Source organism: Engraulis encrasicolus, chromosome 11 (genome assembly GCF_034702125.1).
Source record: "Engraulis encrasicolus isolate BLACKSEA-1 chromosome 11, IST_EnEncr_1.0, whole genome shotgun sequence".
Lineage (NCBI taxonomy): Eukaryota > Metazoa > Chordata > Actinopteri > Clupeiformes > Engraulidae > Engraulis > Engraulis encrasicolus.
The window spans coordinates 56,233,856-56,253,426 of NC_085867.1; the positions used below are offsets into that span (position 1 = coordinate 56,233,856).

At 41.6% G+C, this 19,571-nt stretch overlaps 1 protein-coding gene across 1 annotated transcript in view; it reads left to right on the top strand.

Moving 5' to 3' along the window:
• The window catches only part of mamdc4 (MAM domain containing 4), a 107,428-nt gene that overhangs the window by 48,949 nt on the left and 38,908 nt on the right, over nucleotides 1–19,571 (top strand). Inside the window, exons 15-21 of the mRNA XM_063211045.1 lie at nucleotides 380–488; nucleotides 1,752–1,856; nucleotides 1,977–2,111; nucleotides 10,745–10,872; nucleotides 16,527–16,737; nucleotides 17,579–17,716; nucleotides 19,238–19,365. Of these exons, the coding sequence (XP_063067115.1) occupies nucleotides 380–488; nucleotides 1,752–1,856; nucleotides 1,977–2,111; nucleotides 10,745–10,872; nucleotides 16,527–16,737; nucleotides 17,579–17,716; nucleotides 19,238–19,365 (954 nt within the window). The remainder of the gene's footprint in view (nucleotides 1–379; nucleotides 489–1,751; nucleotides 1,857–1,976; nucleotides 2,112–10,744; nucleotides 10,873–16,526; nucleotides 16,738–17,578; nucleotides 17,717–19,237; nucleotides 19,366–19,571) is intronic.

Below are 19,571 nucleotides of genomic sequence, written 5' to 3' on the forward strand. Positions count from 1 at the left end.
GAATTGGAACATACTCGCCTCGTGAAACGCGGAGGGCAGAAAGTGTACTTCACCGCACTTAAGCAAGGTACACAGTACACAGAATGGGTAATGGAACATGTTATTGATCTCTTACATTCAGGGGCGGATCTAGCCATTTTGGGGCCCTAGGCCAACTATAAGCATGGGGCCCTCAAAAGTCGTTATACACTTTTTATGCTATTTTAGTGTTTCTGTGATTACTTGACACAAGTGGCAAATTAAAATCAAGACTACTCTTTTGTGTGTTTACTGCGACTGGTGTGACAGTTGGGGTCCCTATGGAGGGCAGATTTGGTCGGGGCCCCAGGCAATTGCCTATATTTGCCTAATGGAAAGTCCACCTCTGCTCACTCTTCAGCTTGAGTTCTCAGCCCACGCCAACCAGCTGAGCAATCAGTCTCAGATTGCAGTGAAAGATGTCCACTTCATCACGTGCCATGCTGACTACATCCCCTCCACTCCAACAGGTAAGGTTCTGCTGTGGGCCCAATATTGTTCACAGTTCTTCACAGACGCAAACTGCAGAAACTGCATTCTTTCCAAAACTGAGTTTAACACTGAAAATGGTCTACATTAGACCTCCTTTATCATGCAACAAAGCCTTATGGTCAAAATGTGTCCTGTTTTAGAGATATTGCTATCTCAAATTTGCAATAACTACAATATACAACCTAACACCAAGGCTTTAAAAGCATTTTGTCATTTTCAATGTTGTCGTGGTAACTGTACTTTGCCTTTGTAGGGTAGTATTGTTCAAGGCTCTTCACAGACACGCCTAAACATCATTTTGCAAATTTGAGTTATTTACAACCCTAGTAATAAAGCCTACAAAAGCGTTTGTGAAATACTGGTCACACACCATTCATTGGTTTTATGGTGACCTCCATTAGACGATGGGACACTGAGAGACAGTTACATGAAACTGTAGGCTTTCCAATGCAATCTTTGTTAGTGTTTGAGCCTATACATTGTAGAATATTGCGACATTGTGTGTTTGCCTTTACAAAATCTGACCTTTCTGTGATCATCAGGGAAACACATTCATTTCAGTATGTTGAGCATCATTGGCGAGGCAATAGCTTTCATATGAGTTAAGTTCTGAAATCAGTTGATTCATTAAAAGTCAGTTTATTTGAGCATTGTGCGTTACATATTGTGGGCAGCTGTGGCTTAATGTTAAGAGGTGATCTTTAAGGGTAACTTCAGCCAATTTCAACATGCAGTTGTAATGCTCACACTACCCTGGGCTTGTCAGTACCTGAGTGTTTTTTTCAGCCTTTTCCAAGATCCTGGTAATTGTAATGGGGGCAGGTGTTTTATTATTAAAAAATTAAAAAATGTTTTAATTTATTCCCAAAAACATCCTAAAGGTTATGCAACATCAGCAGACAACAAGCAAACAGTGATACCTTTTGGGAAAATATTTGGAGTACGCCTATGTAAAACAAAATATTTAACTTAAACAAAAGCTGTCCCCATTAGAATAGCTCATATCTCGTAAAGGGCTGAGCCAAAAGATGCAGCCAATGATAACGTGAGCAGGGATAAGTCAAGGATAACGTGAGCAATACAACAGCATATTGATATTGACAGGAGTGCTCCTTTAAAATCAGAAGTTTGTCGGTAGGACAAACACCCTGTACATAATTGTGAGTTGCTTTGGACAAAAGCATCAGCTAAGTGTAATCAGCTAAGGGTTATGTAACATGTACTCTGGCTCATGTAAAAAGGGCTGCGGTGTAATTTCGAGGAGGATCTGTGTAGCTGGTACCAGGATCAGTCTGACAACTATGACTGGGCATGGGAGACCGGGATGGACCACACCATTTCTGTTGGTAAGGAATTGCAATCATTCATGGATTGCGTCAGCAAGTTTTGCGTCAATCATACTCTTCTGAAGGCAAACTGTTGTGCACTCCCTTGCTCTGTCTGTCTGTCTGTCTGCATTCATCTAGGCTCTAGTATGGTGGTAAAAATGTGGTCAACATCTCTGCGAGGACTAAGTGGTCGGCTGGTATCTTTCCCTCAGACTGCCACAACAGAAAAACACTGCTTGTCCTTCTTCTACAAGCTCTATGGCCCCCACACAGGTAGGGGTGTAAATAATAACCGATATGTTTGGAGTTAGCTGGTCCACTTCAAAGGAGACTGGGCCAAGGACGACTGGAGCACTCAGGATACGTTTTTTTATTGTGGTGCGAGCATGACTAACGTTTCGACGCAGTGTGTCTTCATCAGAGTCAAACCATACTGGTGTTACTGCATAGAATATAAAGATATTCTAACCACCTTCTTTGCAGGCATTGGTTACAAGTTAGGGGTGGGTCTAGAGCAATTATCCAGTAGGGGCACTCCTGAAAAGGTAAAATGTCTTGCTATTTACATTGTGAGTAAGATCAAAACACCATGAACCAAAGTGAAGAAATTAAAAAATAATAAAAAAAGAAAGAAAAATATATACATGACAGACTCAGAGAAAACAGGATAAACACAGTTCCTCATTTAGTCCATGTGGCTCAACGGTATTGAGGGTGTGAATCCAAAATGCTTCCCGTTTTAGTAGCATCTTTATTAAGTCCCCTCCTCTTTGGGGAGGTGTGATTCTATCGATTCCCCAGAATTTCAATGATGCGCATGAGCCGTGATTTGCCTGGATGTAGTGGCGCGCTATTGCATAATCCATGTTCTTGTTGCGTATCGCGTCTTTGTGTTCGGCGATTCTCAGCTTGAGAGGGCGTTTAGTTTGGCCCACATATAATAATCCACATGGGCAATTCAGAATGTAGACAACATGTGTGGTGTTGCAATTAATAAAGTTGTTGATATTAAAGCATTTGCTCGTGTGTGGATGAGAGAAGTATTTTGTATCAGAGGAGTTGGAGCAGTGAATACAGCAGCCACATCTAAAGAAACCTACAGGTGGAGTTGACAGCCATGTCAACTGTTTGGGGGTGGTGCTAGATGTGGTGTGTACTAGTCTGTCTCGTAGGAACGGGAGCGCCTAAATATGGGTTTTTTTACAGATAGATTTTATAGCAGGATCAGACTGAAGGACATGCCAGTGTTTGTGCACAATGTTTTTCACTTCCCCACCTAAATTGCAAAATTCGGTGGCGAAGCATAGCCTTTGTGCAGAGGTGCTCTTCGTTTTTGACTGGAGGCTTGCTCTGTCAGTTGTTCTAGCCCTCTGATAGGCTGAGGTGATGTCATCCTCGGCATATCGGCGCTCACGGAAGCCGATATATCGATGCATTGATCCTTAAAGGTAGACTGTGCAGGAAATGGTCAAAAAGGGTACTGTAACTATGCTGCAAATTGAAACTGGGCTGCATATTGCCAAATTTGATCTTTTCATGAAAGATTACGAAGTAATAAACTAATATTTTCTAGTATGGTCCAAGTACAGTCATTTTTGCAGCTAAAAAATCAGTCATAATGAATACTTAGAATTTTATGGTGGTGGTAAGTATTAATGAAAAAGGTTACATTAATGAATGGGAAGCATGAATTCTGGAAATAAACAACTGAAAATCTCACACAGTGTCCCTTTAATAATCGAAAATAATCGAATTGCTGGCCCCTGCCCAATGCCCTCCATAACATAATAGAATCAATTCGTATCGCATCGTGGGACATTCTTAACATATTGAGTAACAAGTACGTAAAAGTATGTATTTCACGCCCATGCGTTGAGTATCAAATGGTATTATGGTAAAAATCCTTTTTTAAGTTGAAATGTTACATTTCGGGGGGGCGCTGCTGAGCGATGAGGAGTTAAGACGCGCTGGCTGTAGCTCCTGCAGAATTTAACTTAAAATTTCATTTAAAACCAAACACACAATAGCTAAATTATTTATTTAGGACCGAATCGACTGAGGATGGAGGCCCAGCTGAGGCACCGAGCCGGAGTGGGAAAGGCGACCCCGACACAAGCACTCGAGGTGCGGATCAACAGGCCGTGCTAGCCGCCATAGCCGCTTTGCAGGAGGAATTAGCACAAGCCAAATCGGACATTTGCTCCAAGCTTGACGAGAAGATTGCTGACGTGAGTACAGACTTGAGAGGTGAAATTGCCGCGGTGAAGACGGACAGTGACAATGCATTTATTGCTGTACATGCTCGTCTTAACGGCCAAAACGATACTCTGAAAAGTTTAGTTGAGTCGGCTAATGCTAACTCCGATGTCGTTGCGGATCTCGAGGCTAAAGTTAAGGCACTGCAAAGTCAAGTCGACAAATTGTCAGAAAAGTGCCTGGACCTTGAGGGGCGGTCGAAGCGACAGAACTTGAGAATTACCGGTGTTAAAGAGGGATTGGAAAATGGGCAAAAAACGAGAGACTTTGTTGCACAGTTGTTGACAGATGTCTTAAAGTTGGACGAAAGACCACGGATCGACCGAGCTCATAGGGCTCTGCGAGAGCGCCCGGATGATGAAGAACCACCGCGGCACTTGATCGTCAGGGTGCACTACTGTGATGCCTTCGACGAAATTGTGAACAAAGTAAAGCAGTTTCAAACCCTCACATATCACGACGGGCCAATTCAAATCTTCAGAGACTTTCCCCCTGCTGTTGTCAAACGTCGTGCGGCTTTCACCCCAGCCAGAAACCTACTGCGTGACAAACCGGGAGTGAGGTTCGGCCTTCTATACCCTGCCAAGCTGAGAGTTACGCACAACGGCAAGGAGACCACATTTACAGATGCGGTGAAGGCGCGGTTGTTTGCTGAAAGCCTGGTCGGCCGCGCTCGCACAACGCCTGAAGAAAGTGCCGACGGGGCGGAAGACGCGTGAGACCATTTGCACTGCTATGATCGCTATTCATTCCATACAGCCCACTTAAATACCAAGGTTATTGGGTAACCTCACCACTACTCTCTTACCTCCAGTGACAATTTCTTGTTTATTTTAATTTTATTTTTTGTTTACAAACAAAGGGAAGAGAGAGAGAAAGTTTAAGTTTCAGAAGGTCATCTCTATTTTTTTTAAGATTACACATGCATATATTGGCATTTGTATCCTTGCTACTCTCTTACCCTCAGTGACATTCCTTTTTATTTTATTTTTTATTTTTTTTTACAAAAGAAAAGGGAGAGAGAGAGGGAGAAAACGAGTTTGAGTTTCAGAAGGTCATTTCTATTCTTGAAGATTGCACAGGCCTATTGTTCTTTGTATCCTTAAGAGGATCCACAACATTTAATTTGATTTAAAAGTTGTTTGGTTAGGAATTATATAACTGCAGAGCTATTAGAATGAAGAGTTAATTACTGTTAGTTGTTCACTTAAGAGAGTAGACTCTTTTTTGGGAGGTTCTTATCTTGCACTAACTGTTAGGCTGACAATATCTATATTAATTTTTTTAGTGTTATTATTTTCTATGTGTCTATGTGTTTCTGAGGGGGCAGGGTGGGAAGGAGTGCTATTTAGTTTATGGTCATATGTACTACCAAACTAGGAAGAGGAAGGGACTAAGGTATGTCTTCATCCTGCCCACATAATGCATGCTGGGTCACAGCTTGGAAATATCTGTGGCAGCTTAAATTTCTGTTCTTGGAATGTGAACGGTATTAATGAACCAGTTAAGAGAGGTAAAGTGCTTGCTCATCTTAAGTCATTACAAGCAGATATTATCTTTCCACAAGAAACGCACCTAAAGAACGACTCACATGGAAGACTTAGATGCAGATGGCTACAGCAAATTTACCATTCTAATTTTTCCCTTAAAGCTAGAGGTGCAGCTATTCTTATCCGACGGGGGGTTCCTTTTAAACAACTGTCCACTATTGCTGACAAGGATGGGAGGTATGTAATTGTTGTGGGGGAAATTCATTCCACCCCAATGACCTTACTGAATGTATACGGTCCAAACCATGATGACCCAGAATTTTTTAGAAAAGTCCTAAATTTAATCCCAGACATTTCCAACACTAACCTAGTCCTTGGTGGAGATTTTAATTTTGTTTGGGACACATACTTGGATAGATCCTCAACCACTAGAATAGAACCATCAAAGGCATGCGATCTCCTTAGGTCATACACAAAGAATATGAATCTTGCTGATGTTTGGCGGCTCTCTAACTCTTCAGGTAGGGAATATTCCTTTCATTCCAGAGTACACAATGTCTACTCAAGAATAGACTTCTTCCTAGTTGATGGCAAATTGCTGCCCTATTGTTATAATGCCAAATACCACAACATTATTATTTCTGACCATAGTCCAGTGTCATTTTCAATTAAACTCCCTGGGCATTTACCCACCCAAGAAACTTGGAGATTCAACCCTGAACTACTTACAAACACCAAGTTCTGTGAATACCTAGAAACGCACATAAAACTCTTTTTTGAAACGAATGATAAAGATGACGTTTCACCCACATTATTGTGGGAAACCTTTAAGGCATATTTCAGAGGCTGTGTTATCTCTTTCCAAGCATCCCTCAAGAAGAGTAATAAGGAACACCAAATAGAATTAGAAAAACAAATTAATCAGTTGGACAGGGAAAATGCTCAACAACCCTCTCTGGAAAAACACACGAAGATCTCTGCGCTCAAATACGAGCTGAATAAAATACTGTCTGATAAGATTAGCAGAGCCTTTGTTTTTGCAAAACAAAAACATTTTGAATTTGGTGATAAACCGCATAAATTACTTGCAAGACAATTGCGTAAAATTGAAAATGACAGAGCAATTCATAAAATCAACTCAGGAACGGGAACTGCCCTGACTTCACATAAAGACATTAATGACAGATTCACACAATTCTACAAAAATCTATACACATCTGAACATAATACATCTCCGGACGTGACACAGTCATTTCTGGATAAATGTAACCTCCCATCCTTAAGCGAAACAGAGCGTGAGATCTTAAATGCAGACATTAGCTGTGAGGAGCTATTAGCTACTATTAAATCACTAAACAATGGTAAAAGCCCAGGCCCTGATGGGCTTAGTAATGAGATTTACAAAAAATTTGGACTATTGTTGGTTCCATACCTGCGTGCTTTATACACACGGTCATATGAGGATGGTGTGCTACCCCAAACTCTAACTGAAGCTACCATCACTTTGCTATTAAAAAAAGGAAAGGACCCAGAGGAAGTGGGCTCATATAGGCCAATTTCCTTATTAAACACTGACCAAAAAATTCTAGCTAAGACGCTAGCCAAGAGGCTTAATGCCTTTATGGGCAAATTAGTGCATCCAGACCAAACAGGGTTTATTCCAAATAGAAACTCCTTTTACAACCTAAGACGTGTCCTCAATGTCATGCACTGTAACAGACCACCCACACAAGACCTTGTCATCCTTAGCCTAGATGCTGAAAAGGCCTTTGACCGGGTGGAATTTCCCTACCTCTTTGCTGTCCTGGAAAAGTTTGGATGTGGCCACACCTTTCTGTCCTGGATCAAGCTACTCTATAATAATCCTTGTGCTAAAATACTTACAAATCGGACACTGTCTGCCCCATTTCAGCTGGGTAGAGGTACTAGACAGGGCTGTCCACTTAGCCCACTACTCTTCGCCCTAGCCATAGAGCCGCTTGCGGAAACTATTCGTGCACATCCTGGCATTCATGGCTACGACACAGAATGCACTAAAAACAAGATCTCTTTGTATGCGGATGACATATTGTTATATATCACAGAACCATCAGTAACCATTCCTGAAGTATTGGACGTGTTTAGCATGTTTGGAACCTTTTCTGGGTATAGGATTAATTGGGGTAAAAGTGAGCTGCTACCAATACGACTGGGAGACCAGGAATGGCTTAAACAGCTCCCTCTACGGGTGGTCCATGACAGCTTAACTTATTTAGGAGTGACAATCACCAAGAACTACAACGCCCTTTATAAGGCCAATTTTCCGGCCTTGCTAAGAAAACTGGAACACAACATTCAGTTTTGGAGAACGCTGCCAATTTCCCTTTTGGGAAGGGTCAATGCCATCAAAATGATCTTTCTCCCTCAGATACTTTACCTTTTTCAAAACCTGCCTATATTTCTCACTAAATCTTTCTTTAAGAAAATAGACTCCATCGTTCTTCCATTTATATGGAATTACAAAGCACACAGAATTAAAAAGGAACACCTATGTAAGCATAAACCTGTTGGAGGGCTAGCACTACCGGACTTCAAGCACTACTATTGGGCTGCTGGGTTGCGCTCTATCGCACACTGGTTGGAGGATGCCCCTTCACCTTTCAATGGGTTGGAGATGGAGCGTGAAGACTGTTTACCATACTCAATAAGAGCAGTTTTACTAGCACCTGTGAAGGTCAGCAAAACATATTACAAGAACAACCCTATAATTCATGATACGATCAGGACATGGAAACAAATGAGAAAACATTTCAATCTTGGTGTGCTGTCCTCTCTGTTGCCAGTAGCGGCCAACCCGACATTCACCCCCTCCACCTTAGATGGAGCGTTCAATGTGTGGAGGGAGTCTGGGATAAGAAACATTGGGGACTTGAACATTAAGGGTACTTTTGCCTCTTTTCAACAACTCCAGGAGAAATTTAAGTTGCCAAAGAATCATTTCTTCAGATACCTCCAGATTAGGAACTATGTCAAAACACATCTCCCGGATTTTGAAACGGTAGCACCCAATGCTTTGGAGATCTCCATTAAAATGTTTGCCAGGTCACACTCCATTATCTCTCAACTGTATGGCACATTGCTGAGCATGAGTTCTCCCAAAACGGATGCCCTAAAAGACAAATGGGAAACGGAGCTTGGAACCCAAATACCTCAGTATGTGTGGGAAGAATGCCTTGAACATATACATGACTGTTCCATTAACACCCGACACTGTCTGATACAATTTAAAATTCTACATAGGCTACATTACTCCAAGGTCAAGTTACATAAAATATTCCCAGACATATCGCCTTTGTGCGAGAAATGTGAATGTGCGGAGGCTACCTTATCACACAGTTATGCCCTATGTCATAAACTACAAAAATATTGGGGTGACATATTTAATTTCCTGTCTAGGATTCTGGAAGTCCAAATAATCCCAGATCCTGTTCTGATCATTCTGGGAATATCTGATGAGCTCTTAAAGCTTAATGTAGCACAACAGCGTCTCCTGTCATATGGTGTCATAACGGCCAAGAAGCTGATCCTTTTACATTGGAAGGACAAAGAGGTGCCCTCATTTAAGCACTGGCTTTCAGACCTGACCGACACTCTTCACCTGGAAAGAATTAGATGCATCCTAAAAGAAAAACTGAGAGAGTTTGAAAAAACTTGGGAGCCATTAGTCTCTTACCTTCATTCAATAACTGACTAATATGACCACAGCGTAGCACTCCTGGGGGAGGGGGGGGTGGGGGTGGGGGGGATAGGGGGGTTGTAGTCCTGTAGCTCTTGGAGCTGTTACTTAATCTCTTTACAGCGGGACACTGTCACTTATTGTGTTTTTGTTTTTATTTTCAGTACTTTTAATGTTATTGTCATTTGTTTTTATTGTCCCTATTTTATTTATAGATATTGTTGCTATACCTTTTTTGTTGTTTATGTATGTGTCAGACTTTTTCTTAAAAAGGAAACATGTAAATGTCAAACAAAGTGCCTTGAAAGAAATGTTTCACAATAAATATATTTGAAATGAAATGTTACATTTCGAATCTATACCCTTCAATGCATAATATATGTGATTTTGGGAGGTCTGTGATGAATACAAATGACAAAAATGGCAGTCAAAAGCTTGTGTTATGACTTGGACATTTTTAATTTTTATCACAGCGAACAATATCTAGGTGCCAACCCGAGAACAGTAACCGTAGGTAGTGGTACACTAACCTGTAGCCTGCATTGGATTCAAGTTTTTTGTCAAACATGCACTGTTTCAGAATGTTAGGAGTTTAAACGGAGACCAGTTGGTTTAATAATATGAAATTTGCACAAGCACTTAGCTCTGTTGAGTGATCTTGTCCTGACACACCTCTGTCCTACTACATCGGCAAATCAATTCATATTATGAATCATGGATCAGATGGGCTACACTAAGCATTAGATTATTGGGACTCATTGTCAAGGTTGGGCTATATTACTTTCTGCAGTCATCGGGACCTGTTTTAGCATATGTTTCACCTTCTGCGTGTGTGCAAAGACATAGGCTTTGTGCAGGGATAGAGTCAAAGTGAGAAACTTCACCGTTAGGGTTCTGGATTTGGATATGCCTTTAATGCTTTGATGCTTTTTGGGCATGCTGTTGATTGGCCAATGTAGTAGGACAGAGGTGTGTCAAGACAAGAACACACAACCGAGCTAAGTGCCTGTGCCAATTTCATATCATGAAACCAACTGGTCCCCATTTAAACTTGTGACAAACAGTGCATGTTTGACAATAACCTCGAATCCAATGCAGGCTGTGATTTACAACCCAACACACAGGTGACTGACCACCAACCAAAATATAGACTGTATTTGTTTGAAATGAAGGCAGCCTGAACCTCCTGCCTGAAGGCAACAACTCATATGCATGATGTGATATACAAACGTGTGCTGTGAGTAAGTGGTAAGGGTAAGTGGGGCAAATGCATCTGTGCAGTGTGTATGATTAGGAGTAGTGTTGAGAATATGTCAAGTATCAGGCAAGGGGTCTTTGGGCAGTAAAGTGTACGTGTGTGTGTGTGTGGGGGGGGGGGGTAGTAGTGATATGATTGTGGAGTTGTGACCGTGTTGTCCATTGTTGTCCTTATGTCTACTGTCCAGGAGGTCTGAGCGTAAAGTTACTCCACTCAGATCGTACAGAAGATTTGCTTTGGACGCGATCAGGGGCCCATGGCAACAGGTGGCATGAGGGCTTCTGCCTGGTGTCATCCCCCCTCAATTCCTACCAGGTGGGAAGCATCCATCCACCTATCTATCTGTCTGTCTGTCTGTCTGTCTGTCTGTCTGTCTGTCTGTCTGTCTGTCTGTCTGTCTATCTGTCTGTGTTGCTCAGCAATAATGGTGACATCCCATTTGAAGAGCAGAATTTTGAGCAATATTTTAAACACAAAGGAAAGGATATCTCCACAATATGAATAGAATAAGTTTACCGTACACTTTCTTGACTTTATGCTTGTTTATTTAGAGTGAACAACGCGTTTCGCCTCTGTGCGTCATCAGGTTCGCTAAGGTACCTCAGTTACCTCCATTGGATTTTTGTCTATAAATGTGATTTGAATTGGTAAATTGCTCACAGGTAAATATTGACTCTCTCTAATCAAAGGCAGCAGAAGGGATAGAGAAAACAGGCATACAATACAACAATAGGCACTGTACTGCATTATATTACTCTATGCCTCATGTGCCCTTTATAATTATGCTCCACGCAAAATTACAATATTTCCCTACAATTTCACAAGACAGTAAGTGCGCCTTATACAGTATCAGTGCATTGCTTCAAATTTATTTTGCCTTTCAGCTCTATATTTTTTTTCACATGGGCCTGCAAGACAAGTAAAAAAGGGTGGTAGAGGGCGCACTTTGACACCTCAACCACACTTGGCTATTTTTTGTATTTTGCAATGAGAAAACCTGTCAATAAATAGGTCATACTCTTAATGTACACCTATTACAATCTTATCTGATCCTTGTAATATAAAGTCGAATTTACAACATTTCCCATCCAATCTAAACAACATTTCACTTCAGAAAAGATCCTTGAGAGTGTACAAGTCAATTGACAACATGACAAATCCATTTGACTGGCTTGTCCATACACTATGACACAATGACTAACCATTCTGCTGGCACTGACACGTTCATTGACAAAAACACTTGCTTTTGAAAGACACACTAAGGATTTTGAGCAAGAGACTTGGTTTTGCAGGTCATCCACGGGGTTTTGCCATTTGTTAAAGCTGTTTTGAGAGCAAGAGAGAGGGATTCGAGAAATGTCCAAAAGCAATTGAGAAATACTGTAAAAAAACAAAACAAAAAAAACTCATCTGTCATGTTGAGTGTAGTTGGTAGACGATAGGGGGCGCTGTTGAGCGATGAGGAGATAAGACGCACTGGCTGTAGCTCCTGCAGAATTTAACTTAAAATTTCATTTAAAATCAAACATATAATAGCTAAATTATTTATTTGGCTGTCTGTGGATTTGTGACACTGAAAGTGACGAAAGGGTACCCGAAATGGGCAAAACAAAACCGGGTACCAGGAATGAATCGACTGAGGATGGAGGCCCAGCTGAGGCACCGAGCCGGAGTGGGAAAGGTGACCCCGACACAAGCACTTGAGGTGCGGATCAACAGGCCGTGCTAGCCGCCATAGCCGCTTTGCAGGAGGAATTAGCACAAGCTAAATCGGACATTTGCGCCAAGCTTTACGAGAAGATTGCTGACGTGAGTACAGCCTTGAGAGGTGAAATTGCTGCGGTGAAGACGGACAGTGACAATGCATTTATTGCTGTACATGCTCGCCTTGATGGCTAAAACGACACGCTGAAAACTTTAGTTGAGTCGGCTGATGCTAACTCCGATGTTGTTGTGGATGTCGAGGCTAAAGTTAAGGCACTGCAAAGTCAAGTCGACAAATTGTCCGAAAAGTGCCTGGACCTTGAGGGGCGGTCGAAGTGGCAGAACTTGAGAATTGCCGGTGTTAAAGAGGGATTGGAAAATAGGCAAAAAATGAGAGACTTTGTAGCACAGTTGCTGACAGATGTCTTAAAGTTGGATGAAAGACCACTGATCGACCGAGCTCATAGGGCACTGCGAGAGCGTCCGGATGATGAAGAGCCACCGTGGCACTTGATCGTCAGGGTGTACTACTGTCACGATTTCGACGAAATTCTGAACAAAGTAAAGCAGTCTCAAACCCTCAAATATCACAACGGGCAAATTCAAATCTTCAGAGACTTCCCCCCGGCTGTTGTCAAACGTTGTGCGGCTTTCACCCCATCCAAAAACCTACTGCGTGACAAACCGGAGTGAGGTTCGGCCTTCTATACCCAGCCAAGTTGAGAGTTACGCACAACTGCAAGGAGACCACATTTACAGATGCAGAGAAGGCGCGGTTGTTTGCTGAAAGCCTGGTCGGCCGCGCTCGCACAACGCCTGAAGAAAGTGCTGACGGGGCGGAAGACGCGTGAGACCATTTGCAGTGCTGTGATCGCTAATTATAAACATACCATACAGCCCACTTAAATACAGAGGTTATTGGGTAACCTCACCTGGCTCACCACTACTCTCTTACCTCCAGTGACAATTTCTTGGGTTTTTAAAATTTTATTTTTGTTTACAAACAAAGGGAAGAGAGAGAAAAAACAAGTTTAAGTTTCAGAAGGTCATTTCTATTTTTTAAGATTACACATGCCTATTGGTCTTTGTATCCTTGCTACTCTCTTACCCTCATTGTTTTTTTGTGTTTTTTTGTTTGTTTACAAAAGAAAAGGAAGAGAGAGGGAGAAAACAAGTTTGAGTTTCAGAAGGTCGTTTCTATTTTTGAAGATTGCACAGTCCTATTGTTCTTTGTATCCTTAAGAGGATCCACAACATTTAAATTGAATTAAAAGTTGTTTGATTAGGAATTATATAACTGCGGAGCTATTAGAATGAAGAGTTAATTACTGTTAGTTGATCAAGGTTCTTATGTTGCACTAACTATTAGGCTGACAATATCTATATATTATTTTTATTATTATTAGTGTTATTATATGTTTCTGAGGTGGGGGGGGGGGGGGGAGAAGGAGTGCTATTTAGTTTATGGTCATATGTACTACCAAACTAGGAAAAGGAAGGGACTAAGGTATGTCTTCATCCTGCCCACATAATGCATGCTGGGTCACAGCTTGGAAATAGCAGTGGCAACTTAAATTTCTGCTCTTGGAATGTGAATGGTATTAATGAACCAGTTAAGAGAGGTAAAGTGCTTGCTCATCTTAAGTCATTTCAAGCAGATATTATCTTTCTACAAGAAACGCACCTTAAGAACTACTCACATGGAAGACTTAGATGCAGATGGCTACAGCAAATTTACCATTCTAATTTTTCCCTTAAAGCTAGAGGTGCAGCTGCCAAGCATCCCTCAAGAAGAGTAATAAGGAGCACCAAATAGAATTAGAAAAACAAAGTAATCAGTCGGACAGGGAAATTGCTCAGCAACCCTCTCTGGAAAAACACACGAAGATCTCTGCGCTCAAAGACGAGCTGAATAAAATACTGTCTGATAAGATTAGCAGAGCCTTTGTTTTTGCAAAACAAAAACACTTTGAATTTGGTGATAAACCGCATAAATTACTTGCAAGACAACTGTGTAAAATAGAAAATGACAGAGCCATTCATAAAATCAATTTAGGAACGGGAACTGCCCTCACTTCACATAAAGACATTAATGACAGATTCACACAATTCTACAAAAACCTATACACATCTGAACATAATGCATCTCCGGACATGGCACAGTAATTTCTGGATAAATGTAACCTCCCATCCTTAAGCGAGTGTGAGCTCTTAAATGCAGACATTAGCTGTGAGGAGCTATTAGCAACAATTAAATCACTAAACAATGGTAAAAGCCCAGGTGCTGATGGGCTTAGTAATGAGATTTACAAAAAAATGGACTATTGTTGGTTCCATACATGCGTGTTTTATACACACAGTCATGTGAGGATGGTGTGCTACCCCAAACTCTAACTGAAGCTACCATCACTCTGCTTTTAAAAAAAGGAAAGAACCCAGAGGAAGTGGACTCCTATAGGCCAATTTTCTTATTAAATACTGACCAAAAAATTCTAGCTAAGACGCTAGCCAAGAGGCTCAATGCCTTCATGGGCAAATTAGGGCATCAGACCAAACAGGGTTTATTCCAAATAGAAACTCCTTTTACAACCTAAAAAGTGTCCTCAATGTCATGCACTATAACAGACCACCCACACAAGAACTTGTCATCTTTAGCTTAGATGCTGAAAAGGCCTTTGACCGGGTGGAATTTCCCTACCTCTTTGCTGTCCTGGATCAAGCTACTGTACAATAATCCCTGTGCTAAAATACTTACAAATCGGACACTGTCTGCCCCATTTCAGCTGGGTAGAGGTACTAGACAGGGTTGTCCACTTAGCCCACTGCTCTTCGCCCTAGCCATAGAACCGCTTGCGGAAACTATCCGTGCACATCCTGGCATTCATGGCTACGACATAGAATGCACTAAAACCAAGATCTCTTTGTATGCAGATTACATATTGTTATATATCACAGAACCATCAGTAACCATCCCTTCAGTATTGGAAGTGTTTAGCATGTTTGGAACCCTTTCTGGGTATAGGATTAATTGGGGTAAAAGCGAGCTGCTACCAATACGACTGGGAGACCAGGAGTGGCTTAAACAGTTCCCTCTATGGGTGGTCCAGGACAGCTTAACTTATTTAGGAGTGACAATCACCAAGAACTACAACGCCCTTTATAAGGCCAATTTTCCGGCCTTGCTAAGAAAACTGGAGCACAACATTCAGTTTTGGAGAATGCTGCCAATTTCCCTTTTGGGAAGGGTAAATACCATCAAAATGATATTTCTCCCTCAGATACTTATTTACATTTTTCAAAACCTGCCTATATTTCTCACCAAATCTTTCTTAAAGAAAATAGACTCCATCGTTCTTCCATTTATATGGAACTACAAAGCACACATAATTAGAAAGGAACACCTCTGTAAGCATAAACCTGTTGGAGGGCTAGCACTACCGGACGTCAAGCACTACTATTGGGCTGCTGGGTTGCGCTCTATCGCACACTGGTTGGAGGATGCCCCTTCACCTTTCAATGGGTTGGAGATGGAGCGTGAAGACTGTTTACAATACTCAATAAGAGAAACAAATGAGAAAACATTTCAATCTTGGTGTGCTGTCCTCTCTGTTGACAATAGTGGCCAACCCGACTTTCACCCCCTCCATTTTGGATGGAGCATTCAATGTGTGGATGGAGTCTGGGATAAGAAACATTGGGGACTTGTACATTAAGGGTACTTTTGCGTCTTTTCAACAACTCCAGGAGAAATTTAAGTTACCAAAGAATCATTTCTTCAGATATCTCCAGATTAGGAACTATGTCAAAACACTTCTCCCGGATTTTGAAATGGTAACACCCAATGCTTTGGAGTCCTGTATGTAGTCCTGTAGCTCTTGTAACTGATACTTAATCTCTTTACAGCGGGATACTGTCGCTTATTGTGTTTTTGTTTTTATTTTCAGTACTTTTAATGTTATTGTCATTTGTTTTTATTGTCCTTATTTTATTTATAGATATTGTTGCTATGCCTTTTTTGTTGTTTATGTATGTGTCAGACTTTTTCGTAAAAAGGAAACATGTAAATGTCAGATCAAGTGCCTTGAAAGAAATGTTTCACAATAAATATATTTGAAACGAGTATAGTTGGTAGACATGTTATCCTTAATTCCTACTTCGTAATGATGACACTGTCTATGCAAATCTTGGGGGGGCAGGGGCCACAGCAGCCTGTAGCCTATGTTCCCATTTTTTAACTTGGCCCTGTAATGATATTACCCCTGCAGTTGGTTTTTGAAGCACAGCGCTCTGCCTTCAATGGGCTGGTGGCCATTGATGACATCTCATATGTACCGGGCCTCTGCTCACTGCACAACATGTGCCCGTTCGAGGGCCAGGACTGTGGCTACAGTAGCAGTGGAGTTGTGCCTTGGGTGCGTCAGCGAGCTGGGGCCGGCAATGGCCCCAAGACAGACCACACCCTGGAAACCGATAATGGTGAGTGACAACCAAGTTGAATGCATCAGCTATGTTTGTGATCCTTGAAAGAAAGTGTTATGGGCCCATAGTAATTACAGTGCATCACAGTACAGTATGTTACAACTTGTCAGTTTGCCAGAAATTTGGTCACTTAACTATTACAATTTGGCAATAATGCTACTGTGTCTCTCTTTGGGTATTTTAACATATAGTGAACTGAACTCCGTCTTCTTTAAGTCTTCTTTAAGTCGACCAAAGGTGTAGTGACGGCAAAAGAATTCAGTAATAATGTCAACACGCAATTTGACTGGTAGGCAGCTATGAATGGGCATTAACTACCCTTTGCAAAGTTCTCCTCTTTAAACTTATTTCTCTAATTGTCATTGTAGTAGTAGTCTACTTCAAAATTCAACATTTCCTTACAACAGTTCCTCCTACGCAATGGCAAGTGAAGAAGGCTGTAATGAATTGAAAAAGCAAAGAGAACACAGATCACTTTTTGTTGACAATATGCAGAACTGCAGTGAAGTTTCTCCTTGTAAGTCGCTTTGCCCAAAGGCGTCTGCTAAATGCTAATGTAATGTAATGTAAAAGTCTGCCGCAAACTTTTTAGTGAACTCTACTGAGATGACATCAACAAAGGTCTCAGTACGGTTCGCTCCCAAGGGGGTTGGGTACGGTTTGGGGTGTTAACATATGCGCAGAAAATGCTGAGCCACAGATCTCAGAGTTTGCTTAAATAGCTGTAAGAGAATAAGTGTGAAAATGCCCTGTATTTCTATATACTCTATCTGCTGTTAGTGTGTGTTTGTGAGCGTCCTTTTACAGTATGCTTGAATGCTGTTCACACTGTCGACAGGTTTCTACATGGTGGTAAACACAGGAGCTGATGTTCTCCCTCCAGGAGACGTGAGCATCCTTACCTCACCACCGCACATGGGCACCACACGGATGCAGTGTGTGCACTTCTGGTACCACAGCCAAGGGAAGCACTCTGGTAACTGACTAATACACACAGAGAAAGGCCAAATTCATGGCAACATCCTGTGCAGGGGTGGTGCGAAAGCGTATTTGTCTGGTTTCTGAGCCGAAAAGTTAGGAAAACATGGAAATAGTGCGATGACTGAGACGGCTGAAATCTGCACTGCAATTTCGAAATCAATGTCGCATATTTTTCTGTTCAGTGTCGAGCGGTCTGTGAGTGGTCTTCCATTGAAAACAATGGCAGAAACAAATATACTAAGTTGTAGTGGTGTGGATTGGCAGTGCCCTCACGATCCGATTCGATCACGATTTGGGAGGTAGCGATTCGATTCGATTCTATGCGATTCGATCCGATCCGATTCAATTCTACAATGCATTGCAATGCATTACATTTCTACTGAAAGCAAAGCAAATGTTTCATCAGTCATGATGAGGCAATACAAGTAGTCAGATACTGAGCAACAATTTATTGGCTGTTTTCTGGATATAGTCTGGATCAGTCTTGCAATGCTTTGATGTACTTGTATTTAATTTAACATTCATTTTTTCCCGAAATATCTACAGAAGTAATTGAAACTTAAAAAAATTGCCGGATCGATTCTGGAACTTGCCGCATTGAATTGGATCGTCCATTGGATTGCATCGCTGAATCGATCATTGTTGACACCACTACTAAGTTGGCAAAAGTATTCGCTGACCTGCCTTGAGTCACATATGAACTTAACTGGCATCCCATTAAACATATTTGAGTTTAATATGATGTTTGTCCACCTTTTGCAGTTATAACATTTTGGACAATTGCATGCTCCCAACCTTATGGGAATAGTTTGGAACGGGCCCCTTCCTCTTCCAACATGACCGTGCACCAGTGCACAAAGCAAGGTCCAGAAAGACATGAATGAAGGAATCTGGTGTGGATGACCTTGACTGGCCTGCACAGACTCCTGACCTGAGCCCGATAGAACACCTTTGGGATGAATTAGAGCAAAGACTGAGAGCCAGGCCATCTCCACCAACATTAGTGTGTGAGCTCACCAATGCGCTTTAAGAAGAATGGCCAAAAAAATCCTATGAACACACTCTTCAACCTTATGGACAGCCTTCCTAAATGAATTGAAGCTGGAATAGGACCGATATCACATTGAACTCGATGGGTTAGGAATGTGACGGCACTTAACCCGTAAACTTTTGCACCTGCAAAAAAGGCTATTCAATGCCTAAGCCCTTTTTAAGAAAAAATGCCCTCAGCCTAAATATCTCAGTGTCTGAAGCACATAAAAACATGCAATAAGTTGCATTTGAACACTACAGTAAGACCCTCATCGTGCATTAGAATGTGTTCATTCATCTCTAACGTACCAAGATTTTTAACAAAATTGCCTCAAATCTCATGAGCCTGAATGTTGCGTCATGCAGCTCCAGGCGCTAGGGCCAACATTGCTGATCTCATGACAGCAAAACCTAGTGTATTTAGTAAAGCTACAGTCAGTAATTTAATCCTCATTTTCTTTCTTCCTGTATGATTGCTGATCAGGTTCATTAAGTGTGTATGTAAAGCATGGGTCTGAGACGAGGGAGAAAGTCTTTGGCAGTGATGACATCAGCCAAGGAGACGTGTGGCGTCATGGTAACGCCAACATCAGCAGCCAAGGCAACTTTCAGGTAGTTACAGGAGCATACAATACAATATAATCTGTGCACAAATAGAACAATATCACAACTATGAAGCTGACACAAATTACACATAGACAGACACATACAGATTGCTACATTCACACACCAGCTCTGCAGGCTGATGACCAATTGTCAGGGGTTCACTTGAGAAAACACACACACACACACACACACACACACACACACACACACAC